The sequence below is a fragment of the Lampetra fluviatilis genome, chromosome 27, assembly GCF_964198595.1.
Source record: "Lampetra fluviatilis chromosome 27, kcLamFluv1.1, whole genome shotgun sequence".
NCBI classification, from domain to species: Eukaryota; Metazoa; Chordata; class Hyperoartia; order Petromyzontiformes; family Petromyzontidae; genus Lampetra; species Lampetra fluviatilis.
In genome coordinates, this window is record NC_136301.1 from 7,707,704 (window position 1) to 7,731,403 (window position 23,700).

Below are 23,700 nucleotides of genomic sequence, written 5' to 3' on the forward strand. Positions count from 1 at the left end.
ATGTAGATGCCACTGGTTTTTATCGTTCTGAAGATGTAGATGCTACTGGTTCTTCACGTTCTGCAGATGTAGATGCCACTGGTTCTTCACGTTCTGTAGATGCGACCACCGCCATCTATTGCGCGGCGGTTGAACTTACGACTCTAGGTCCGAACAGGCAACTGGACGTACGGGACCAGGTTTGTTCGTATCTCTGAAAGTTCCCCCCCCCCACCACCACTCCCCCTCTCCGCCCTGCCGTCCCTTCCCCACAAACTCCAAAACCGTCTTCCTCCCCACCCCCCCCCACCAACATAGCCGACGCGAGTCACCCCGCTGCTGTCATTAAGGCCACGTGATAGTCGTCGAAGTTAGGCGTTGAGGAACTCTAACAAGACGAGGGCTCCCTACCGGATGACACAACGGTTGACACCAGAGATCTGTACTTCTGTGCTCGATGAGACGAGGGTTATGTACTGGATGAGACGAGGGTTCTGTATTGAATGAGACGGTGCTGTTTTAAAAAGAAAGCGATTTACCACATTTGGCAGCTCCCCATAGTTGGCTCACTTTGTAAGATGAACTTCAAACAACAACAACAACCGCCATTCGCCACTAAGTGGCGGTGACGTCACCACGACGCTTGTGCCAGGCCATGTGCACCTTGAGGCCACGTGAAGTATCGAACGCCCGCTGGCAGGAGGTCACGGGGCAGACCCAGTTGCCACGGGTCGACTGACCGAGATGACCGAGATAACTTCAAACACACACATACACACGCGCGCGCGCGCGTGTGTATATATATATGTTACGGGGAGTGGTAGTGTAGCGGTTGGCACGCTGCGCTACGAACCCGGCGACCTGAGTTCGACTCCGCTCGCGGCCAACACCGGTGACGATTATCTGAACCAGTCTCCTTCCCTAGGTCGACTCTGGAAGCTGTGCCCAAGCCACGTGTGCCTTTGTCCTGGGCGTCCCCTAGGTCGACTCAGCCACAAATTAATATTTCCTGTGGTGTGTAGACATCGCCACCAGGGTAACAAAGGCGGCCGGGCGTGGTGGTGGCCACCCACCACTCCGTAGACCGTGTTGGTCTTCATCGGCGCTGCTACTCGCTAACAGCACTTGCCCCAACAGTCTGTCAAGGCTACACGGGGTGGATATTTTATCTGCGTGGTGTGCGTGTATAATGAGCGAGCGTGTTTGCTAGAGCACTTGGGAGTAAAGAAACAAATGTCTATAGCGGACGAGGCCAGGGCCACAGGCATAATTCTCAACTCTCCCTCGCCACCCTTCCCACGGTGGTGGCCAAAGCAGCAGCAGCAGCCAGAGGTCGCAAATGGGTTTTGATTCCTTACCCGTACCCGTACCCGGCCGCACCAGGGTCGAAAACGGGTACCCGTACTCGTACCCTACCCGATACCCGGCTACCCGTACCCGGCCGGGTATTGGGTAGGGTACGGGTACCCGATTGCGTCCTCTGAGATGAAGTCATGTTGCAGGCGCGGGTGGGTTGATTCTAGGAACTTGAATTGTGAGAAGAGACAAGACGTTGGAAAATGAGTGACAAACGGTTACTCACCAGTGACTCACGGCCTATCCGTACCCGTACCCGGCCGCACCAGGGTCGCAAACGGGTACCCGTATCCGTACCTGGCTGGGTACGGGTAGCCGGGTATCGGGTAGGGTACGGGTATCGGGTACCCGGTTGCGACCTCTGGCAACAGCTTGGTGAGGATTCGCTCTCGGGGTGGGAGATTTGCCGGGGAGGTGGTGAGAGTTTTGTGCCCACTGCCATGCGGTTGTTTAAACATTCCCGAACCTCTGGCTCAGAAAGCACGGGGCACTCTGGGACGTCAACAACAACAACAAACAAAAACAATGACAAACAGATAATAACGCTCCTTTCACGAGTGGGTTTTTTTGCTTTCACGACCGATGCGCTTTGATTCATAATTGGACACATTGTGTGCTCGATCGTCGCGTAAGTGGAAGGGTATATTTATTATATTGATACATTTTGTACCGAAACGGAGCCGGTCAAGTTGACACGTGATGGGCTAAACGCGCGTGACGACCTCGATTTTGGTCGTCAAATCAATTGGCCTGTAGAAAAAGCCTAATTTTGTTTCACGAAATCTCGAGCGAAACCTCCGTAAAAAAACGCAATTTGTCAAAATGCCGCTTGCCTTTCAACGTGTCGGTGAAAGCACCAAACCGAGCCGGCACATTCACTCACGTGACAACTCGATTCAATTTGGCTCTGTCGGATGGTGGAGGTTTTTTTTTAAATTTTCATTCAAAATTACACCTCTACAAGATCCACTCTACAAGATGATCCAGCCTACAAGAAACCCCATTGTGAATCAATAGACGACGCTGTTTCAATGACGGACGAGAACGATGCAACACCCACCCCCCCCCCAACTCGGCACCCATCCGCACTTTGCCACCAGAGCCGTCTCCTAGGGTGTACGGCGGATCGGGGTGACTGCCCTGGGCCCCGCGCTTTGGGGGTTGGGGGCGCGCATTAATGTCACAGTGTCAGATGGAACCCGTCCGGTTTCGTTTGAAGGATTTGCCCCGAGCACCTCACCCCCTCCTCCCCCTCTTAAGGGACGGCCCCCGTTTTGCCACTCTCAACTCCAGAAAAAGGCCTCTTCACTTCAAGACAAAAGGGTTCCGTCTCAGAGAAGTCCCTGCTCTCGCGGGGGGGCAATGCTCGGCCTAAATTCGCTCGTGGTTTTGCTTGTTTGCTTGTTTGAATCCGTCGCTTGTGGGGAGATATTTTGAAAGAAAAATCTGGTGTTACCGGAGGGAGAGGCAAAATACGACGAATCTCACCGGCTAGGCCGTGAAGATTGAAATATCCGGCCGGAAATCACAACGATTGCCACTGCCACGCGCGCACGGACCACAGGCATCACCACCTCTCGCTGTACCCCCAAACAAACACGCTGTCCCCCCCCACCCTCACTCTCTACCGTCTCTCTCAAACGCAAGAGCCCCATTAGAGTGACCGTCAATCCCTTTAAGATGGTTCTACAAAGTAAGCAAAGACAAAATAATCGTGCCCCCCCCCCAACCCGCCCGCCCCCCCCCCCCGGTAAAACATTCTATGATATTTTCACTTGTCGTCATTATCATAATAATAATAATACTACTACTGACCCCAGACCTCAGGGGGCAGTTATCCCCACCCACCGAATGTACGGCCCCGTCGCTATCTGGCGAGAAGGAGATGCGATAAACGGCTCGAACCGAGCTCCCCAACCCTCACCCTCCCCTCCTCCCCCCCAAATGAACGTCGTGGGTGTACAAATCGCGAGCTGCTCTCGCTTAACGGAGACGCGCGTACGCCATCCCCTGTCGAGGGGAGGGGGGGATGGGGGGGGGTACACAAGGGAGGGAGCGCGCGTGGATGGGACGGGGGGATGTTGGGAGGGGGGGCAGGGGGGGGTAGTAGCCCGTCGCTTTGAAGGAGCGAACTTTTACGGAAGTCTACGGCGATGACCGCATTCACTCACAGCCCCCCCCCACCCCCCCAAGGGGAGTGGGGGGGGGGAGTGGGGGGGGGGCTCGACAAAGGGGGCTCTCCGTTGTTGAAGCCACTGTGAAAGTCGAACAGAGGTTGAGACAAACTTCTTGGGGGTAGCGGGATGGGTGGGGTGGAATGGGTGGGGTGGGTGGGTGGGTGGGGTGGGTGGGATGGGTGGGGTGGGTGGGATGGGTGGGATGGGTGGGGTGGGTGTGGTGGATGGGTGGGATGGGTGGAGTGGGTGGGGTGGGTGGGGTGGGTGGCTTTGGAGAGTTTCTCATCTGCGCAGAGATGCGAGCCGACAAAGACAAGCGCCGACTCCCCTGGAGCCACGCGCGCCCCACGCGGAGTCTCGCTCCAACCAATCCGCGGAGTCTCGCTCCAACCAATCCGCGGAGTCTCGCTCCAACCAATCCGCGGAGTCTCGCTCCAACCAATCCGCGGAGTCTCGCTCCAACCAATCCGCGGAGTCTCGCTCCAACCAATCCGCGGAGTCTCGCTCCAACCAATCCGCGGAGTCTCGCTCCAACGTCACAGAGACTCGGCTACCCACGGCTGACCCCCTTTTTCCCTGCCACCACCCCACCTCCTTCCGCACCCCCCCCCCCCTACCAGTCGTACACACCGAGCGAATCCACCTATATCTGCGTCTCCTGAATGTTGTCCTTGGAGTTGGTGCGGATGAGCAGCGGCTCGTGCAGCGAGCAGTGCAGCGCGCCCAGGGGCCCCTGTGGTGGGGTCATGACCCCGACCATGGTGTTGTTGTTCAACCCCGCCAGGAGGTGGCCCTCGTGCTCCCCGCCTATGGCCTGCAGGGCCATGCCGAGGCTCTGCGTCATCTTGGAGAAGGGATCGTCCAGGATGATGCCTCCGCCATCCCCCCCGAGTCCGCCGACGATTCCTCCGAGCCCAGCGGTGCCCCCGTCGTTGTGGTTCTCACAGTCGAGCAGACTCTGCTGGTGGTGCAGCTGCTGCTGCTGCTGCTGGTGGTGGTTGCTCTTGAGCAACATGAGCTGGCGCTCGGCATCACCATCGGCCTGCTGCATGTGCTGCGGAGGAGGACTCTGCTGCTGATGCTGATGCTGCTGCTGATGATGCTGCTGCTGCTGCATCTGCTGCTGCTGCATCTGCTGCTGCATTTGCTGCTGCTGCTGCATCTGCTGCTGCATCTGCTGCTGCTGTTGCATCTGCTGCTGCTGCTGCATCTGCTGCTGCTGCTGAAGAGTGGGAAGGATCGGCGGAAATGACGGGGCGGGCACCGGCGCTCCGGGAACCGACGGGGCGGCAGGAGGCGCCGGCGGCTGAGGAGGAGGAGGAGGGGGCGGAGGGGGCGGGGGAGGCGCGGGAGGAGGAGGGGGGATCATGAGGCCCTCGCCCAGGGTGGCGCCCGTCACCAGCTCGTCGTCCACGCTGATCACCTCGATGGCGCGCGACGGCGCGTGCCGCCCGCCGTGGTGCAGGTGGTGGTGCAGGTGGAGGCCGACGCCGCCGCCGCCTCCGCCGCCTCCTCCGCCCAGGTGCAGGGGCCCACCGGAGCCGCCGCCTCCGCCCGAGACACCGCCGCCGTGGTGGTGGAGGTGCGCGGCCAGGCCGTGGTGGTGGTGGTGGTGCTGCTGCTGCTGCTGGAGCGAGTGGTGCTGCTGCTGGCTGTGCTGGTGGTGGTGATGGTGCTGCTGCTGCTGGTGGTGGTGGTGATGGTGCTGCTTGCGCATCTTGTAGAACACGATGAGCATCACCGCCGCCATGAGCGTGATGGCCACGAAGCAGCCGATGATGATTTTGGTCGTCTTCATCACCTCGTCGAGCCCGGCCATGGTCGACGAGGGGTCTCCGCCGCCGCCGCCCCCGCCGCCGCCGCCGTCGGAGATGGGCACCGTGTAGCCCCGGTCGGGCGCCCGCGTGCCGGCAAATTCGACGCCCACGGGGCGACTCCTGGCCGACGCCGGCGTGGAGGAGGTGACCACCACCAGGCTGTTGTTCCAGTGGCTCGACGGGGTGGGGCCCAGCTTGCCGTTGGGCGCGCTCCGGCCTACGCCGACTCCCGCCCCGAACCGAACGCCACCGCCGGCGCCGACTCTCTCCCCTTCCGAACGGGAGCCGCCACCACCGCTACCTCCGCCGCCGCCCCCGCCACCTCCGCCACCACCGCCCCCGACACCGTCGCCACCGCCGCCGCCACCGCCACCAGCGCCGTCATCGCCGCCCGCTTGCGCCACTCCTACGCCGCCCGGACCACCGCCACCACCCGCACCTCCACCACCACCTCCTCCGCCGCCGCCGCCTCCTCCTCCTCCTCCCTCCTCGTTGCTCGTTTCGCTCGTCTCCACGGTGACCGTGGTGAAGTACGACGTGCTCGAGCCCTCGCCGCCGGGCCCGCCGGCCGCCTGCTGCGCCGACGACGAGCTGACGTTGAGCGTGGCCGACGCCGTCGTGTTTCCCGCCGAGTTGCTCACGAGGCACGTGTAGAGGCCCGTGTCCTGCACGGTGACGTTGGTGAAGTTGAGCGTGCCGTCGTTGAGCACCAGGATGCGCACGCGGTACGAGCCGTGCGTCATCATGGTGCCGTTGGGCGTGATCCAGCTCACCGACGTCGTGGAGGAGGCGCGGCACTTGAGCTCGGCGGCGCTGCCCTCGGTCACGTTCTGGTCGAGGGGCGCCTCGACGATGACCGGCGCGTAGCACACGAAGTGGCTCTGGTCGAGCTCGCCGATGTAGCGCGTGCGCAGGCGCGGCGGCGAGTGGCAGCGGGCGCAGCACGTCGTGTTGGTGGGCACGTTCTCCTTGAGCCACCAGCTGAGCCAGAGGACGTCGCAGTCGCAGTTCCACGGGTTGTGGTGCAGGTGGACGCGCTGCAGCGACGGCAGCGGCGTGAAGAGGTCGTGCGGAAGCGACGTGAGGCTGTTGTGCGCCAGGTTGAGCTCCTGCAGCGAGCGCAGGTCGTCGAAGGCGTTGCGCTCGATCAGGCGCACCTGGGCGGTTTCGGGGGGTTGCGGAGGGAGGGGGGTGCAAGCGGACGTCGGCAGAGGTCGAAACTGAAACCAAACAGGTCTTTCGCTTTACCACAACAACGATTTGAGACTGCGAGCAGAGGCCAGTGGATTATTACGTGGCGGCGGTGGCGTCTGCGTCATCAACAAACCGCCGTCAACGGTTCCCCCGGTGACGATGTCACGGGGGATGCGAGTTCACGAATGGATTTCATTTCGACGTGACACGCCGGTCCCAAGATACGACGATTTGGGAATAAGCTGGTGAGTAAATCTGAACTAAACTATTTCTTATTTTTAGTCAACACCCTACCTGATTGATTACGTTCTTCCTGAGAATGCTAAATTTGAGAGAGAGATAAAACACAGAACCAGAGACATATAGACAGACATATAAGCAGAGACAGATATGACAGAGATACATAGAGAGAGAGAGACATACATAGGCACATAGAGAAACCACGCCTCTGTGTCGAGGCCTTATGTTATCCGACGCTCTGTTGTATTACATTACATTTCTAAGTATACTAGATTTGTGTTTCTATTTCATTTATACCTGATGATGATTGTTTGTGTCGCAATCGAAACGTCGTATGCTAGTATTTAATTTATTACTTTCTCTTTATACGTGACTTTACCGAAAGAACCAAAGAGTAATTCCTGCAGTCACGAAAGCTCCAAATTAAGTATGAACCTTTTTCGATTTAAAGCCTTCGTGACTGCAGGGATTCATCTTCTTGGTTCTTTCGGTAAGGTCACGTAGAAGGAAAATGATAAAATAATATTACGTTTCATTTTTATTATTTTATCATTTTCCTTCTACGTGACTTTATGAACCTTTTCTAATTGGGCTGTGTCGGGTGCCGGCGGGTTTAATGGCACCGGGTGAGCCCTTCGAGCCCGTTACCTGCGAATGCATGAGCCACAGCTTCTTGAGGTTGGAGAGGCCCAGGAAGGAGCCCGACTTGACCTGCTCAAGGCGGTTGCCGGACAGTTCCAGCTCCTCGAGCCGCCCCAGCGACGAGAGGTTGGGCACCTCACGCAGCATGCACATGCCCAGGTTCAGGTGCCGCAGGTTGCTGAGACCCTGTGGGGGGTTGAAGGATGTGGCAAACGCGGCACGAGCAAAGACAACAACAACAACAACAACAAGTTCCAGAGGGGTGGGGTTTTATGTCAGAATCAGAATCAGAAACGGTTTTAATCGCCATGACAGTTTGCACATAATTCTAGATTTGAAGCTTTCGTGACTGCAAGGATTCATACTCTTAGGTTTTTTCGGTAAAGTCACGTAGGTGAAACATTAAAATTAATAAAAGTAAAAGTAAAATAAAAATTCACGACGTTTCGGAGGCAACACAAGCTTCCGTCTTCAGGTGGAATCGTCACAGCCACGACAGCTGTATCAAGTAAATGAGAGATTGCAGGAGCTACCACTCCGTTTATATAATGGTTGGAGAGGGGGGGGGGGGACTGGGCAAGTACAGCACACTTTTTATTCATACGGAATTTACTGTGGCCGGAAGGTGCATACATGCAACATTTAGGAATCTTAAAAACTTAAATAAGCGATATGAAGTCTAACTATACTAACGTTACAAAGTATAACTAATACTAACGGGCTAAAGTATATAAAATTAATAATAAGTAGACCATATAAAATGTGAAATGTCAAATGTGAATTAGCCGTAATATACAAACTTAAAATACAAAAATACAAATATGATAAACACGTTGTAATTAAGTAAATTGCAATGGATATCCGGTACGATGGATACCCATCGTTAAAAGCGAGACGCGGATGTACGACCGGTCCCCGACTTACGAACGTGGCTCGTTCCCGAGACCCGTTCGTAAGTCGAACTGCTCGCAAGTCGCAACACGGAGTAGTCGTCGACTGCATTGAAGTGCCCACGCAGACACCCACTGCGTGCACGAGTCGGACTCATTCGCACCGCTCGGCTGCACAAAATATAGCGCCGCGGTTCAATTTGCAAGCGAGAGGTCGCGTTTGAAGTCAGTGTTTAAAATTTTATCATGGAAGCTGGTTCGTAAGTGTGGATAGTTCGTAAGTGCGGGTGTTCGTAAGGGGCTGCCCATAAATGACGTCAAGCACCTAGGGGAGGGGGGGGGGGGGTGGGTCAGACATTTGTGACGATGTGTGACGAGGGGGGGGGGAGGTGTTTGAGAAATTGTGACGTCACATCAAAATGCGCAACTTTAAATAAATATAGACAACACGTTCTACTTAATAAATGTTTTCTCCTGCAACATCAGAGCGCAGCGCCACATTAAATACGCACTACAATGGCAACAGTTTAAAGCGATTTGAAGCATGTTTTATTTTTTTGGCGGGGGGGGGGGGGGGGCAGAGCTTTGTGACGTCATATTTGAGGGGGGGGGGGGGTCTGACTTTTTGCGACGCCGTGTGACGACAGCGGGGGGGGGGGGTCAAAATCACGTGACGCCATTATGGACGGCCCCAAAGTGCGGGTGTTCCTAAGTCGAGGTGTTCGTAAAACGAGGACTGCCTGTCATCGCCTTGCCACTTTCGTCGACCTAGCCCCCCCCCAGGCCCACCCCCCCTTGTCCCCCCACGCTCCACCACCCCCCCACCACCCCTCTTCCCCCCGCGGGCACCTCAAAGGCGCCCTCGGAGATGAAATCGAGCTTGCGCAGCTCGCTGAGGTCCAGGCGACGGAGCGAGGGCACGCGGTTGAAGGCCAGGGAGGGCACGCTGGTGATCGGGTTGTTGCGCAGCCAGAGCTCGCGCAGCTTGGACAGGTACTCGAAGGCGCCGATCGGGATGGTGGTGAGGCGGTTGTCGAACAGCTCCAGCGTGTTGAGGTTGGCCAGCCCATTGAACGCGCCCACCTGGGGGTGGGTGGAGGACGAATTGTGAGTGTGCGTGTGTGTGTAGGGGGAGCGGTGGTGTAGCGGTTAGCGCGTTGCGCTATGAACCTGGTGACCCGGGTTCGATTCCTGCTCACGGCCAACACCAGTGACGATTATCTGAACCGGTCCTGGGCCTCCCCTAGGTCGACTCAGCCTCAAAATGAGTACCTGGCGCGGTGTGTAAACATCGCCACTCGGGAGACAAAGGCAGCCGGGCGTGGTGTTGGCCACCCACCCCCTCGTGTTGCCGTGCCGGCCTTCATAGGTGCTGCTCGCTAACAGCCCCTACAGTCGAAGGCTACACGGGGGTTCTTTGTCTTTGTTGAACAGTGAGGTGGGAGCTCGCAGTGAACACACACGCGCACGCACAGCGCTTCTAACGCTACAGCTCAGCAGATTGACCCAAGTCATCCCTTCCTCTCGGCACACCCGTCAGAGTCACCACCATTCATGGTCCGTACGTACGTATGTTGGACTTCTTTCGCACCGCGCGTAGCCAAACGCGCTAATCGAAGGTGCGGGGAGAAGCACGACAAGCTAAAAACAAAAAGAAACGAGTTTTCAGTCTTGATTCAACAGTGCACAGCACCAGTGGTCTACTAATGTCGGAAGGAAGAGCGTTCCAGACGGCCGCCGAAGCGCATCTGAAAGCGCGTGACGCCAGCGACCGACTTTGTCCGATGGCTTTAGCCAAAAGCCGCCACCGCCGCCGCCGCCGCTGCTGCGAGGTTGACCGGAGTGTCGCGTGACGGTGGTGGTTTATGCTCCTGGACGAGATCAGCAGCAAGGTATTGGTGGTGCATTTGTGGCGAGAACTTTGTGTGTGGCGAGTGCGAACTTAATAATTTACTCAGTTTAACACGTAGGCTTTCGCGACCAATATTATTCATAATCAACGTTTTTGGGTTTAGATCGCGTTATTTATAAATGTGTCGTAACCCTCCACCACCCGACACGGCCAATCAGTAAAAAAGTGTCACGTTGATGCAATTACCAGCGAAACGTCCTACTACTCAAATTGTAAATGTTGTGGTTTCACGCTTCAACACACCGGTGGGCTAAAGCAGTGAACTATTTGTCTTTTGTCAACGTGACACTTTTTTACTGATTGGCCGTGTCGGGTGGTGGAGGGTTATGACACATTTATAAATAACGCGATCTAAACCAAAAAACGTTGATTATGATTAATAATTTAATATTATATTTACCCAAGAATGTCTGTGTGTCCCACGCGTGACGTCACTTCACGTCGACCAGCCCCCCTCATTGATAATCATGAACAGGTGACGTCCTCCACATGGACCCCCCCCCCTCATTAATAATCATGAGTGGGTGACGTCACTCCGCATGGAGAACCTCCCCCCTTATTCATAAGTATGAGCAGGTGACGTCACTCCACATCGAACAGCCCCCCTCATTAATAATCATGAGTGGGTGACGTCACTCCGCATGGAGAACCTCCCCCCTTATTCATAAGCATGAGCAGGTGACGTCACTCCACATCGAACAGCCCCCCTCATTAATAATCATGAACAGGTGACGTCTTCCAAATGGATCCCCCCCCCCTCCATTCATAATAATTAGCGGCTGACGTCACTCCACATGGCGGGGCGAGGCGCCTCCTCCCCCCTCCTCGGCGTCAACTCACTTGCTGTCTTTTCTTGGATTTTCTGTTTGCACTTTGTCACATATTCACTTTAAGATGTTTTTGTTGTTGATGTTTTTGTTTTTTGTTTGTTGCGGTTGCACCCGATTCAAGAGCCGAATGGCTCACAGGGCTATACCTAATAAATAAATGAACTTGAAATGAAATGAACTTGAAACAAAGGCAGAACCCTGACGTCACGCGATCTCCGTAACGCTGTTGAGACATCGAAGTAAAAAGGATGTCATGATGAACAAGGGATTATAACCTTCAAATGAAACAAATTGCACACGAATTGATGCAATGAATATCACGTGGCGGTCTGCTGTTCGCTTGCAAGTTTCAGATTTACTGCAATACACCCGTCCTTGGACGGGCAAGAGGCTAGCAAACATATATTTGTTCAAAATTGGAGGTGCCAGGAAGAGCCGAGTGTGCCAGGAGAGAGTTAGAGACAGCGAGCAAGAGAGAGGGGGAAAGACAGAGATGGGATTTTGGAATTGAGGTGGAACGACGCGGGGGAATCTGGGCCCTCTGCAAGGGGTGGCGGCAATGATTCGGCGACAGATCGTGATGATGGCAGGGCCCCAAGTGGGCACCACGAGGGACCCGGCGGGGAGCGACGCACTGGCCGCAAGCAGAAGTTAAAACAATTCCAACAATGACAGCGGTGATTTAAAAATGTTTTTAAAATAAATTAGTGTCCTTTATTTTCACAAACATGACAGCAAAAAAAGAAATCCGCAAAAGTATTAAGAATTAATAAAAATGCTAAATTATTTACCGTGTCTCCCGTGTGCTCTCGCTAAAGAGTAATTTTTTACACAACAGCCGCATGAATAATTTAAATTCTCTGCCGGGTGGGTGGTGATTAACCCTTGAGCTGGGCCAGTCCCCACCACGAGTCCGTTCACATCACCACCACTATCACCACCACTGTCACCACCACAACCACCACCACCCAGTACCACCACCACCACCACTCCGTCCACACCACCACCACCACCGCCACCCAGTACCACCACCACCACTATCACCACTATCACCACCACCACCACCACCACCACTCAGTACCACCACCACCACCACCACTCCGTCCACACCGATACCACCACCACCCAGTACCACCACCACCACCACCTATCACCACCACTATCACCACCACCACCACCCAGTACCACCACTCCGTCCACACCACCACTATAACCACCACCACCCAGTACCACCACCACCCCCACTCCGTCCACACCACCACCACCACTATCACCACTACCACCCAGTACCACCACCACCCAGTACCACCACCACCACCACTCCGTCCACACCACCACCACCACCACTATCACCACTACCACCCAGTACCACCACCACCCAGTACCACCACCACCACCACTCCGTCCACACCACCACCACCACTATCACCACTACCACCCAGTACCATCACCACCCAGTACCATCACCATCTCCTCCCAGTGCCATCACTGCCACCATTCCGTCTACACCATCACCACCACCACTCCATCCACACCACCACAGCCGCCATCACCACCAATACCATTCAGTGAACACACCACCACTACAACCTCCACAACCAGCCACACCACCTCCACCCATCCCCACTACAACCATCACCCCGGCCCGGTGTGTTGGTGGTGGTGGTGTGCGTGTCAGTCATCTCAGACAGCCAACCCATAAAACGCGAGCCTATTCCGTGACCTCCTGTCAGCGAGACCTCAGACTGCACCTAGCCTGACACAAGCGTCGTGTTGGTGTCACCGCCACTTAGTGGCGAACGGCGGCTTGATGTTGTTGTTGTTGTTGACGTGCGTGGACCGTGATTCCGTGATGTGTGCAAAAGCAGCTGAGAGGGAAATATTCGGGAAACTCCCTGGTATCGGCTGAGCCCGGCACGCACGCATGTGTGTTGAACTTCTTTCGCACCGTAAGTAGCCAAACGTGCTAATGGGAGGGTGGGTGAGTGTGTGGGTGAGTGACTATGTGAGTGTGTGTACGAATGTATTTAGAACTTCTTTTGCACCGTACGTAGCCAACCGTGCTAATGGGAGGGTGGGTGAGTGTGTGGGTGAGTGACTATGTGAGTGTGTGTACGAATGTATTTTGAACTTCTTTCGCACCGTACGTAACCAACCATGCTAATGGGATGGTGGGTGAGTGTGTGGGTGAGTGACTATGTGAGTGACTCTGTGAGTCTGTGTACGAATGTATTTTGAACTTCTTTCGCACCGTACGTAGCCAACCGTGCGAATCGGAGGTGCGGGGGAAGGACAGCAAACGTGGTGTGTGTGTGTGTGGGGCAGCTGTTGTGCGTGTGTGTGTGCATGAATCGACCCTCACATGAGTACCCCGTAGCGGTGTGCCAATCGGAGGTGCGGGAATGAATGCCAAAAAGAGGATTCCAAAGCACACTCGCTCAAGCCCGCAGCGGGCGTGCAACGTAGCTTCGTGTTTCCGCACAGCGATTCAGCGGTGCCAGGATCATCACGGGGTGTGCGCTTACTACAAGGCAAATATCCCCCCGTGTAGCCTTTAGCAGACTGTTAGGGCAAGTGCTGTTAGCGAGTAGCAGCACCTATGAAGGCTGGCACAGCACGCGAGGAATGTGGGTGGCCAGCACTACGCCCGGCCGCCTTTGTCTCCCCAGTGGCGATGTTTACACAGTCGCTGCACCAGGTACTCATTTGAGGCTGAGTTGACCTCCTTGTTGTTGTTGCTGCTGCTGCTGTTGTTACTTCCGTCACTGGTGACTGGGCTGAGGCCGTCGATTCGTAACTATCAAGCTCCGTACCCCGAGTTTTGCACCCGAGTTACGTACCCCGAGTTCCGTACCCTGAGTTCCGTACCCCGAGTTCCGTACCCCGAGCTCCGTACCCCGAGTTCCGTACCACGAGTTCCGTACTCCGAGTTCCGTACCCCGAGCTCCGTACCCCGAGTTCCGTACCCCGAGTTCCGTACCCCGAGTTCCGTACCACGAGTTCCGTACCCCAAGCTCCGTACCCCGAGTTCCGTACCTCGAGTTCCGTACCCCGAGCTCCGTACCCCGAGTTCCGTACCACGAGTTCCGTACCCCGAGTTCCGTACCGCGAGCTCCGTACCCCGAGTTCCGTACCCCGAGCTCCGTACCCCGAGTTCCGTACCACGAGTTCCGTACTCCGAGTTCCGTACCCCGAGCTCCGTACCCCGAGTTCCGTACCCCGAGCTCCGTACCCCGAGCTCCGTACCCCGAGTTCCGTACCTCGAGTTCCGTACCCCGAGCTCCGTACCCCGAGTTCCGTACCACGAGTTCCGTACCCCGAGTTCCGTACCCCGAGTTCCGTACCACGAGTTCCGTACCCCAAGCTCCGTACCCCGAGTTCCGTACCTCGAGTTCCGTACCCCGAGCTCCGTACCCCGAGTTCCGTACCCCGAGTTCCGTACCACGAGTTCCATACCCCAAGCTCCGTACCCCGAGTTCCGTACCTCGAGTTCCGTACCCCGAGCTCCGTACCCCGAGTTCCGTACCCCGAGTTCCGTACCACGAGTTTCGTACCCCAAGCTCCGTACCCCGAGTTCCGTACCTCGAGTTCCGTACCCCGAGCTCCGTACCCCGAGTTCCGTACCCCGAGTTCCGTACCGCGAGCTCCGAAAGGGGGCACACGAGGGGAGTGAAGCAGGGCGACAGAATTCGGTCTAGAATCTGCCACTGTGCGTGTGTGTGGGCTGTCGCGCAAATTTGACGGCCCACACATAAAACGCGCATCCTTCACTTCTGCGCAACAATCCACAATTAACATTTTCACTTATTTCTTTCTTTGAAATCAACAATATTCAGCCATTCTCAAGAGTCCCCACGGACGCGCGCGTGCGGCACTTCATCATTATTAACCACATTTGTGCCGCGTGCCTTCACGAGGGAATCACAAATCCAGCGATATCACCGTGTCTCGCGCTGCAGGCACGGAAGGAAGCCAGCCATCTCGTGTGCAACAACCATAGTCCACGACCACAGCAAGACAACAACAAGAACAATAGTCCAAGACGACAACAACAATAACAGCAACCGTCCAAGACCACACCAAGACAACAACAATAGTCCACGACCACAGAAAGACAACAACAACAATAGTCCACGACCACAGCAAGACAACAACAACAACAACAATAGTCCAAGACGACAATAACAACAACCATCCAATACCACACCAAGACAACAACAATAGTCCACGACCACAGCAAGACAACAACAACAACAATAGTCCAAGACGACAACAACAATAACAACAACCGTCCAAGACCACAGCAAGACAACAACAACAATAGTCCAGCGGGTGGCGAGATGCACCGCCAGGTATAAGAAGAAGAATTAGAGGCACCACTGCCCTAGAGCCATTGGGTCGGCAAAACCGAAATAACAAGAAGATGCATTATTTTTTCGGATTCGGTAGAGAACTCAATATTTGGAGAGCGCGTGGACACGATGAATAACGTCCCCGCGGTGACCTTTAGTGTGGGCCCCTGACGTGCAGTCTCCCCGACAATCCATAAAAAGTGAAAACACCACCCCAGCATCATCGTCATCATCGTCATCATCGTGCCGCTGTGAAAACCCAACAATGGTTTCAAAATGAGTGGCAGCCCTCGCTCACACTGATGATGTCTCATCGGCGAATGTGGAACCCCCCCTCCCCCCCAAACTCCTCCTCTGAAATTGAATGAAGAACGCCGCTCTGGAGTCTTATCACAGGGTTAATCTCTTCTTTCTGGCGGTGGTGGCGGTCGTGGTGATGGTGGCGGTGATGGTGGTGGTGATACCAAAGGAGGGCAGTGGAGAGACGCTCACAAAAACGAACGGAGCACCAGGCGGCTAAAGTCAAGCAAGATGGCAAAATAGGGGGTACAGCTGATGGTGCATCTACCGGTCATCCCAGTCAGCCAACCCATGGCACCTGCAGTGTCTGTCCCAAGACCTCCTGCACCTAGCCTGGCACAGTAGGGGGGTACAGCTGGTGGTGGTGCATCTACCGGTCATCCCAGTCAGCCAACCCATGGCACTTGCAGTGTCTGTCCCGAGACCTCCTGCACCTAGCCTGGCACAGTAGGGGGGTACAGCTGCTGGTGGTGCATCTACCGGTCATCTCAGTCAGCCAACCCATGGCACCTGCAGTGTCTGTCCCGAGACCTCCTCCTGCCAGCGAGCCTTCGACACTTCACGTGTCCTCAAAGTGCACCTGGCCTGGCACAGGCGCCGTGGTGAAGTCACCGTCACTTAGTGGCGAATGGAGGGTTTTGGCATTGGGGAGCGGTGGTGTAGCGATTAACGCACTGCACTACGAATCCGGTAACCCGGGTAAACCGGGTTCGATTCCCGCTCATGGCCAACACCAGTGACGATTATCTGAACCGGACCTGGGCTTCCCATAGGTCGACTCAACCTCAAATCAGCATCGAGTGCGATGTGCATTTACATCACCACTAGGGGAGACAAAGGTGTTCGGGCGTTGTGCTGGCCACCCACCCCCTCGTGTACCACAGTGCCGGCCTTCATAGGTGCCACTCGCTGAGCAGCACTTGCCCCCTACAGTCTGTTAGAGGCTATATGGGGGATCTTGGTCTGTGCCTTTGTTTGTGCACGTCTTGGCTAAGCGTGGTTCTGAACAGCGGCCTCAGACACCCGCGCGTTTCCGCTTGTCACATCCCATCGGTGCCCTGGCAGCTGTGCCCAAGCTACATGGAAAGAGACAGGGAGCAGCCGTGCCAACCTTGCACGCGTGTGTGCGTGTGTGCGTGTGTGCGTGTGTGCGTGTGTCGTTGTGCTGGGCCTCTCCTAGGTCGACTCAGCCTCAAATCAGTATCTGGTGCGGTGTGTAAACATCGCCGGTGGGGAGACAAAGGTCGGCCGGGCGTGGTGTTGGTCACCCACTCACTCCATCGTGTACCGTACGTACGTTGAACTTCTTTCGCACCGTACGTAGCCAATCAGAGGTGCTCGCTCGCTCAACAGCGTTTGCCCCCCCCCCCCCCCAAACGGCCTGCTGAAGGCTATTCGGGGGAATCTTTGTTTTTTTGTTGTTGTTGATGTTGTTACATCTCACAAATCTATACGGCCACACAAAGGAGACAACTCCACGTGTAGACTCCTAGACAGAGACGGGCGGGGGGGGGGGGTGCACTTAGCGAGCACCGATTCACTCGAGCCGGCACGGAACACTGCGGATGGAAGTGGCCTGGAGCGCCCGTGGCATTAGCACGACGCGCAGCCCTTCTGCACCGCGGTTTGAGGGGGTGCAGCGGAGATCCGGGCACCCCCCACCCCCCACCCCATTGCCTCTGCCAGCCATCACCTCCCGTAGCGGCGCAGCTATCGAATGTGCAGGCGGTGCGACTGCACCGGGGATACCGATTGGCCTGGGCAGGGGGGTCGGAATTCCAAAATAACAAGAAAGGACGTTTTTTTCTTTCTTCTGTTCGTTGTTGTTGAGAATTTCAAGAGCCACACTGCACCCCTTACAGCAGGGGTGGGGAACGTCCGGCCCGCGGGCCGTACGAGGCCCGCGATAACATTTGGTGTGGCCCTGCCAATTTGGTGTGGCCCTGCCAATTTGGTGTGGCCCTGCCAATTTGGTGTGGCCCTGCCAATTTGGTGTGGCTCTGCCAATTTGGTGTGGCCCTGCCAATTTGGTGTGGCCCTGCCAATTTGGTGTGGCCCTGCCAATTTGGTGTGGCCCTGCCAATTTGGTGTGGCCCTGCCAATTTGGTGTGGCCCTGCCAATTTGGTGTGGCCCTGCCAATTTGGTGTGGCTCTGCCAATTTGGTGTGGCCCTGCCAATTTGGTGTGGCCCTGCCAATTTGGTGTGGCCCTGCCAATTTGGTGTGGCCCTGCCAATTTGGTGTGGCTCTGCCAATTTGGTGTGGCCCTGCCAATTTGGTGTGGCCCTGCCAATTTGGTGTGGCCCTGCCAATTTGGTGTGACCCTGCCAATTTGGTGTGGCCCTGCCAATTTGGTGTGGCTCTGCCAATTTGGTGTGGCCCTGCCAATTTGGTGTGGCCCTGCCAATTTGGTGTGGCCCTGCCAATTTGGTGTGGCCCTGCCAATTTGGTGTGGCCCTGCCAATTTGGTGTGGCCCTGCCAATTTGGTGTGGCCCTGCCAAGGCAACCGCAGGCGGGACTCGAAATTCAATAAATCTCTAGGAGCAAACCTGGAAAAGCAGTTGCGAGTAGCAGCAGCAACATCATCAATACCAGCTAACATCACCACGCCTCGCCAAAGAGAAGCAGTTCCAGCCATCGCATTAGGGGTGTGTTAATGAAATATTTGACAAAATAGAATGGGCTAATTTTAAAGTTGATAATTGTGTATGGGCCGCGAATGATGTCACAAGTATCCAAATGGCCCTTGGCAGAGAAAAGTTTCCCCGCCCCTGACTTGAAGAGCCACCACGAGCGGCTCCTGAGCCGCAGGGTTGCCGATCCCCTGGACCAGGTGCTCGTTTTAGGCCAAGCACGACTAGGCAGAGGTCGCAAACGGGTTTTGATTCCTTACCCGTACCCGCATCCGGCCGGAAAACGGGTACTCGTACCCTACCCGATACCCGGCTACCCGTACCCGGCCGGGTGTAGGATACGGGTACGGGTACCCGAATGCGACCTCTGGGATGAAGCCATGTTGCAGGCGCGGGTGGGTTGATTCTAGGAAATTGAATTGTGAGAAGAGACAAGACGTTGGGAAATGAGTGACAAACGGTGACTCACCAGTGACTCACGGCCTACCCGTACCCGTACCCGGCCGCACCAGGGTCGCAAATGGGTACCCGTACCCGTACCCGGCCGGGTACGGGTAGCCGGGTATCGGGTAGGGTACGGGTATCGGGTACCCGGTTGCGACCTCTGCGACTAGGTGATGGACATCCAGGCCAGGTACGGAGAGCAATTGACGCTCACTGCTTCTAGAAAGCGTTCGGGGCAGATACATCCCCCCTCCCCCCGTCTGAACCCCCCCCCCCTCGCACCCCAGGGCATGTACGTGGTCTCTCACCTCTATGTGTCGGACCTGGTTCTTGTTGAGTTGCAGAATCTCCAGGTGTCTCAGGTGTTTGAAGCTGTCCACTCGAATCACCTGCACAGCCCACAGAGACCGTCATACCACGCACACACACATACACAATAAAGACAAAGATCCCCTGTGTGGCCTTTCACACACTGTTGGGGCAAGTGCTGTTAGCGAGCACCTATGAAGGCCGGCATGGCAAACGGGAGAGCGGGTGGCCAGCACCGTGCACGCCCGGCCGCCTTTGTCTCCCGTGTGGCGATGTTTACACACCGCACCAGGTACACATTTGAGCTCCATTCATGCACACACACAACAGCTCCCCCCCCCCCCACACACACCAAGTCTGTTATCCTTCCCCGGCACCTCCGATAATTAGCGAGGTTGGCTACGTACTGTGCGAAAGAAGTTCAACACATACACACAGACAATCGGACTATACAGCAGTCGGTACATCACGTGCACAGAGACGAGCATATCCCAATACCTTTTTGTTGTTGTTGTAAAAAAAAAAGAACGCATTTTTCCAAGCCAGACTGATGAATTCACAGCCATCAGCTCGATTGAAATTATTGTTCTCCATCTTAACGAATTTCTCCTCCCCCCCCACCCCCTAATTACTCTTTTCCCATGAAGAAGAGTTGGGTTTTGACACACAAAGCTTCCGCCTTGTCACAGCTGACTCTGTGTGGGCATTCTATTACTTGATGCAGCTATCGTGCTGTGACGGTTCCGCCGTTAAGACGGAAGCTTGTGTTGCCTCCGAAACGTCGTGATTTTTATTTTATTTTTATTTTACTTTTATTAATTTTTTTTTTTACCTACGTGACTTTACCGAAAAAAACCTAAGAATATGAATCCTTGCAGTCACGAAAGCTTCAAATCTAGAATCTGTGTGGGCCATCCCCCTACTCGCACGCGGCCTGTCACAGCAGGCGTCTGGCAGTCCGCGAGGTATGTCACGCGCGTGCCCATCTCTTCGTTCGCGTTCGCCCTGTGCTGCCAACGTGACGCATTTTCCCCACGACGCGATATTTCGCCACCCTCAGATGCCAATTTCGGCCTGTAGATCTCCAATCGCTGTTGTCAAACGTACGTATATATATATATATATCAGAATATTGATTGGAGAAATCCGATGAGCTATGAAGCTCTTTTCATCGCAGATGTTCAGTCGAGGCACGGGGTTCAGCACGTTACAGCAACAAACACAATGCGCGAACACGATCGGAGTGCAAAGTCGAGGAGGAACGGTCTACAAATCACACAAAAACATACAAACAAAACTAAACCATCCCCATCCTACCGAGGAAAAGCCCCGTGCGGTGTGAACTCATTTTTCTCAGAAGCGAACCTAGCCATCACAAGCGACAGGTCAACAAAGGGGTTTATGATCCTAGATTTGAAGCTTTCGTGACTGCAAGGATTCATACGCTTAGGTTTTTTCGGTAAAGTCACGTAGGTAAAAAATTCCAATTTATAAAAGTAAAATAAAAAATCACGACGTTTCGGAGGCAACACAAGCTTCCGTCTTCAGGTGGAACCGTCACAGCACGATTGCTGTATCAAGTAAAAAGAAATTCCAAGAAAAACCTTACCTTACCATAATAAAAAAACTCCGATCCAGGGGCCTACCCTGGTTCCTCCCCCCTCAACCAGTATATATACAAGGTCGGGTCTCTTGGAATTTCTTTTTACTTGATACAGCAATCGTGCTGTGACGGTTCCACCTCAAGACGGAAGCTTGCGTTGCCTCCGAAACGTCGTGATTTTTTAAATATTTTTTTATTTAACTTTTATTATTCATTATTTTTTTACCTACATGGCTTACGATCATCACGTGGAGATGTTACAGCAGTGAGGTTGAGAATCGGAGTGGCGTCAAGGAACGAGCTGCTATCTCGAGATTGCCGGGTGCTGCGGAGCGAGGTTGGAATATGACGCTTCTGCCTGGTCGCGGTCACGAGGCGTCAGATCCAGCAGGGGGCACGCGCCCAATCAATGCGATGACACGTGCGGTTCAGGTCAAAGGTCACAACAGGGGTCCACACAATGGATCATATATTTAGATTTAAAGCTTTCCTTGACTGCAGGGATTCATCTTCTTGGTTCTTTCGGTAAAGTCACGTAGAAGGGAAATAATAAAATAATAAAAATAAAACATAATAAAATAATTCTCACGACGTTTCGGCCACAACGCAAGCAGCCGTCCTCAGCTTGCGTTGTGGCCGAAACGTCGTGAGAATGATTTCATTATGTTTTATCTTTATTATTTTATTACTTCCCTTCTACGTGACTTTACCGAAAGAACCAAGAAGACTACTTTTTCTTTTACCAGCCAAGGCCCGCTGAGCTACATGGCTGTTTTGCAGAAGCGACCTGGTTATCACAAACGACAGCTCAACGAAGTGGCTTGTCACTTGGAAATGTATAGCAGCAGCCAAAATACTCCAAAAGCGTGATTTGGATTCTAAATGTGGAAGGTAAAAAAAAACGGAGCACCCGGAGAAAAGCCCACGCAACCACGGGGAGAGAAACAGAGAGAGAGATGCAAACTCCACATATACAACAGGCGTCAGAGTCAGTATGGAACCAATGGCCTCACTGCATACCAGGCGAGGTAGTTAACATCTCTTAGCCACTGTGGCTCTGTAATACGATAAAGCAGTACACCCGACAAAATCACCGATCAGAGATTTGCCCCCCCATGCATGGTCATTGCGGGTCGTTAAGACGAGATTAATTGCATCCATTCCGCTCAGTCGAGCCGCGATAAACAAATATACCGGGGTTAATCATAACCTGCGGGTTAATCGCTGCGTCGATTAAATTGCCAATCGATCCATGGATTGAGTAATGATGTGGCAGGAACGCCCCCCCCCCACGCCCCTTCATCTGGTTGACTTCTCTCAGCGAGATCGGTGATTCCGTCACAGTCCGCTTAGATTGTGACCACAGCGCTGATGGGTGATTTTGCGGGTGTACGATTTTATCGTATTACAGCGCCCATGTACGTAGATGTGGGAGAATTTTGGTGGATATCATGGATACCCCCCCCCCTCCCTCGTCCACCCCTCGCCAGAGGTCGCAAACGGGTTTTGATTCCTTACCCGTACCCGTACCCGGCCGCACCAGGGTCGCAAACGGGTACCCGTACCCGGCTGGGTACGGGTAGCCGGGTATCGGGTAGGGTACGAGTATCGGGTACCCGGTTGCGACCTCTGGGATGAAGCCACGTTGCAGGCGCGGGTGGGTTGATTCTAGGAACTTGAATTGTGAGAAGAGACAAGACGTTAGGAAATGAGTGACAAACGGTGACTCATCAGTGACTCACGGCCTTCTCACTCATTGGTTGGGGTGAGTCACGTGCGGCTACCCGTACCCGTACCCGGCCGCACCAGGGTCGCAAACGGGTAGCCGGGTATCGGGTACCCGGTTGCGACCTCTGCCCCTCGCCCCCCTTAGACTTAATTCGTACATTACTGCTGCACTGCAGGAGGAAGTCGTCCATCCGTGCAGCCTCAACGCTAAACCCACAGACAGCCCGGAGCCCCTCCGGCATCCAATCGCAAGCCGCGAAGAGCTCAATGAACCCCCCCCGCCCCCCATTCTACATCACGATGCCTGACGCAATTGAGAGGGATAGTTGCAGAGTGGGGGCGGGGGGGGGGCGATGAAAAATTCCTTACGGCAGTAAACTGCCCCGTAGCTATGATTTGACAGGTGAATGAGTAGGGTTTTCTCTTTTTTACAGAAAGCAGATTTCAATTGCAACTCTTTGCCACAGACCGATATGAATATACATACACACACGTAGTTATACCTGTTCTAATAATGAAAGGTAACAAGTGAGCAATTGATTTCTGGGTTGCTTCTTTGATAATAATTGGGCAAAAAGTTGGGCATCGCATCTATCACTCGCTGGGCCTCAAGAGTGCTCCACGTGTAGCTTCTCCCTGTAGGTGGACAAAGACAAAGATCCCCCATGTAGCCTTAACGGATTATTGAAGCAAGTGCTGTTAGCGAGCACCTTTCAAATAAACTATTTTACCAGGTAAGGCCCACTGAGCTATATAGCTATTTTTCAGTAGCTACCTGGCTATCACAAATGATAGCCCAACGAAGTGGCTTATCAATGTGGAAATTTAAAGCGGCCAAATTCTCAAAACGCATGTTTATAAATGTGGAGGGAAAACCTGGAGGACCTGGAGAAAAATTCACGCGACCACAGCGAGAACATGCAAACTCCAAATATACAGAAGTCAGGGTCGGGATCGAACCCACGACCGCCTGTACACCAGGCGAGGGCAATAACATCTCCCCACTTTGGCAGATGAAGGCCGGCATGGCACGCGAGTGGGTGGGTGGCCAGCACCACGCCCGGCCGCCTTTGTCTCCCCAGTGGTGATGTTTACACACCACTGAACCAGGTACTCCATTGCAGGTGAGTGGGCCTAGGGGAGGCCCAGGACTGGTTCAAATAATCGTCACTTGTGTTGGCCGTGAGCGGGAATCAAACTCGGGGTTTCACGGGCTGGAGGTATAGCACATGCATTTCCCTACAACCACAAAAGGCCCGCTGTCCCATACTTTCAGCATAAAATTAAAGGCTAA

General features: G+C 54.6%; 1 protein-coding gene across 2 annotated transcripts in view; it reads right to left on the bottom strand.

Annotated features, from left to right (window-relative positions):
• Window positions 1–4,111: 4,111 nt before the first annotated feature.
• The window catches only part of LOC144942353 (uncharacterized), a 273,147-nt gene continuing 253,558 nt past the window's right edge, over window positions 4,112–23,700 (bottom strand). For both annotated transcript variants that reach the window (XM_078869177.1, XM_078869176.1), the window contains exons 4-7: window positions 19,075–19,155; window positions 9,145–9,378; window positions 7,412–7,591; window positions 4,112–6,486 (exon numbers count right to left, since the gene is read on the bottom strand). In XM_078869177.1, coding sequence (XP_078725303.1) covers window positions 4,156–6,486; window positions 7,412–7,591; window positions 9,145–9,378; window positions 19,075–19,155 — 2,826 coding nt within the window. In that variant the 3' untranslated portion in view covers window positions 4,112–4,155. The remainder of the gene's footprint in view (window positions 6,487–7,411; window positions 7,592–9,144; window positions 9,379–19,074; window positions 19,156–23,700) is intronic.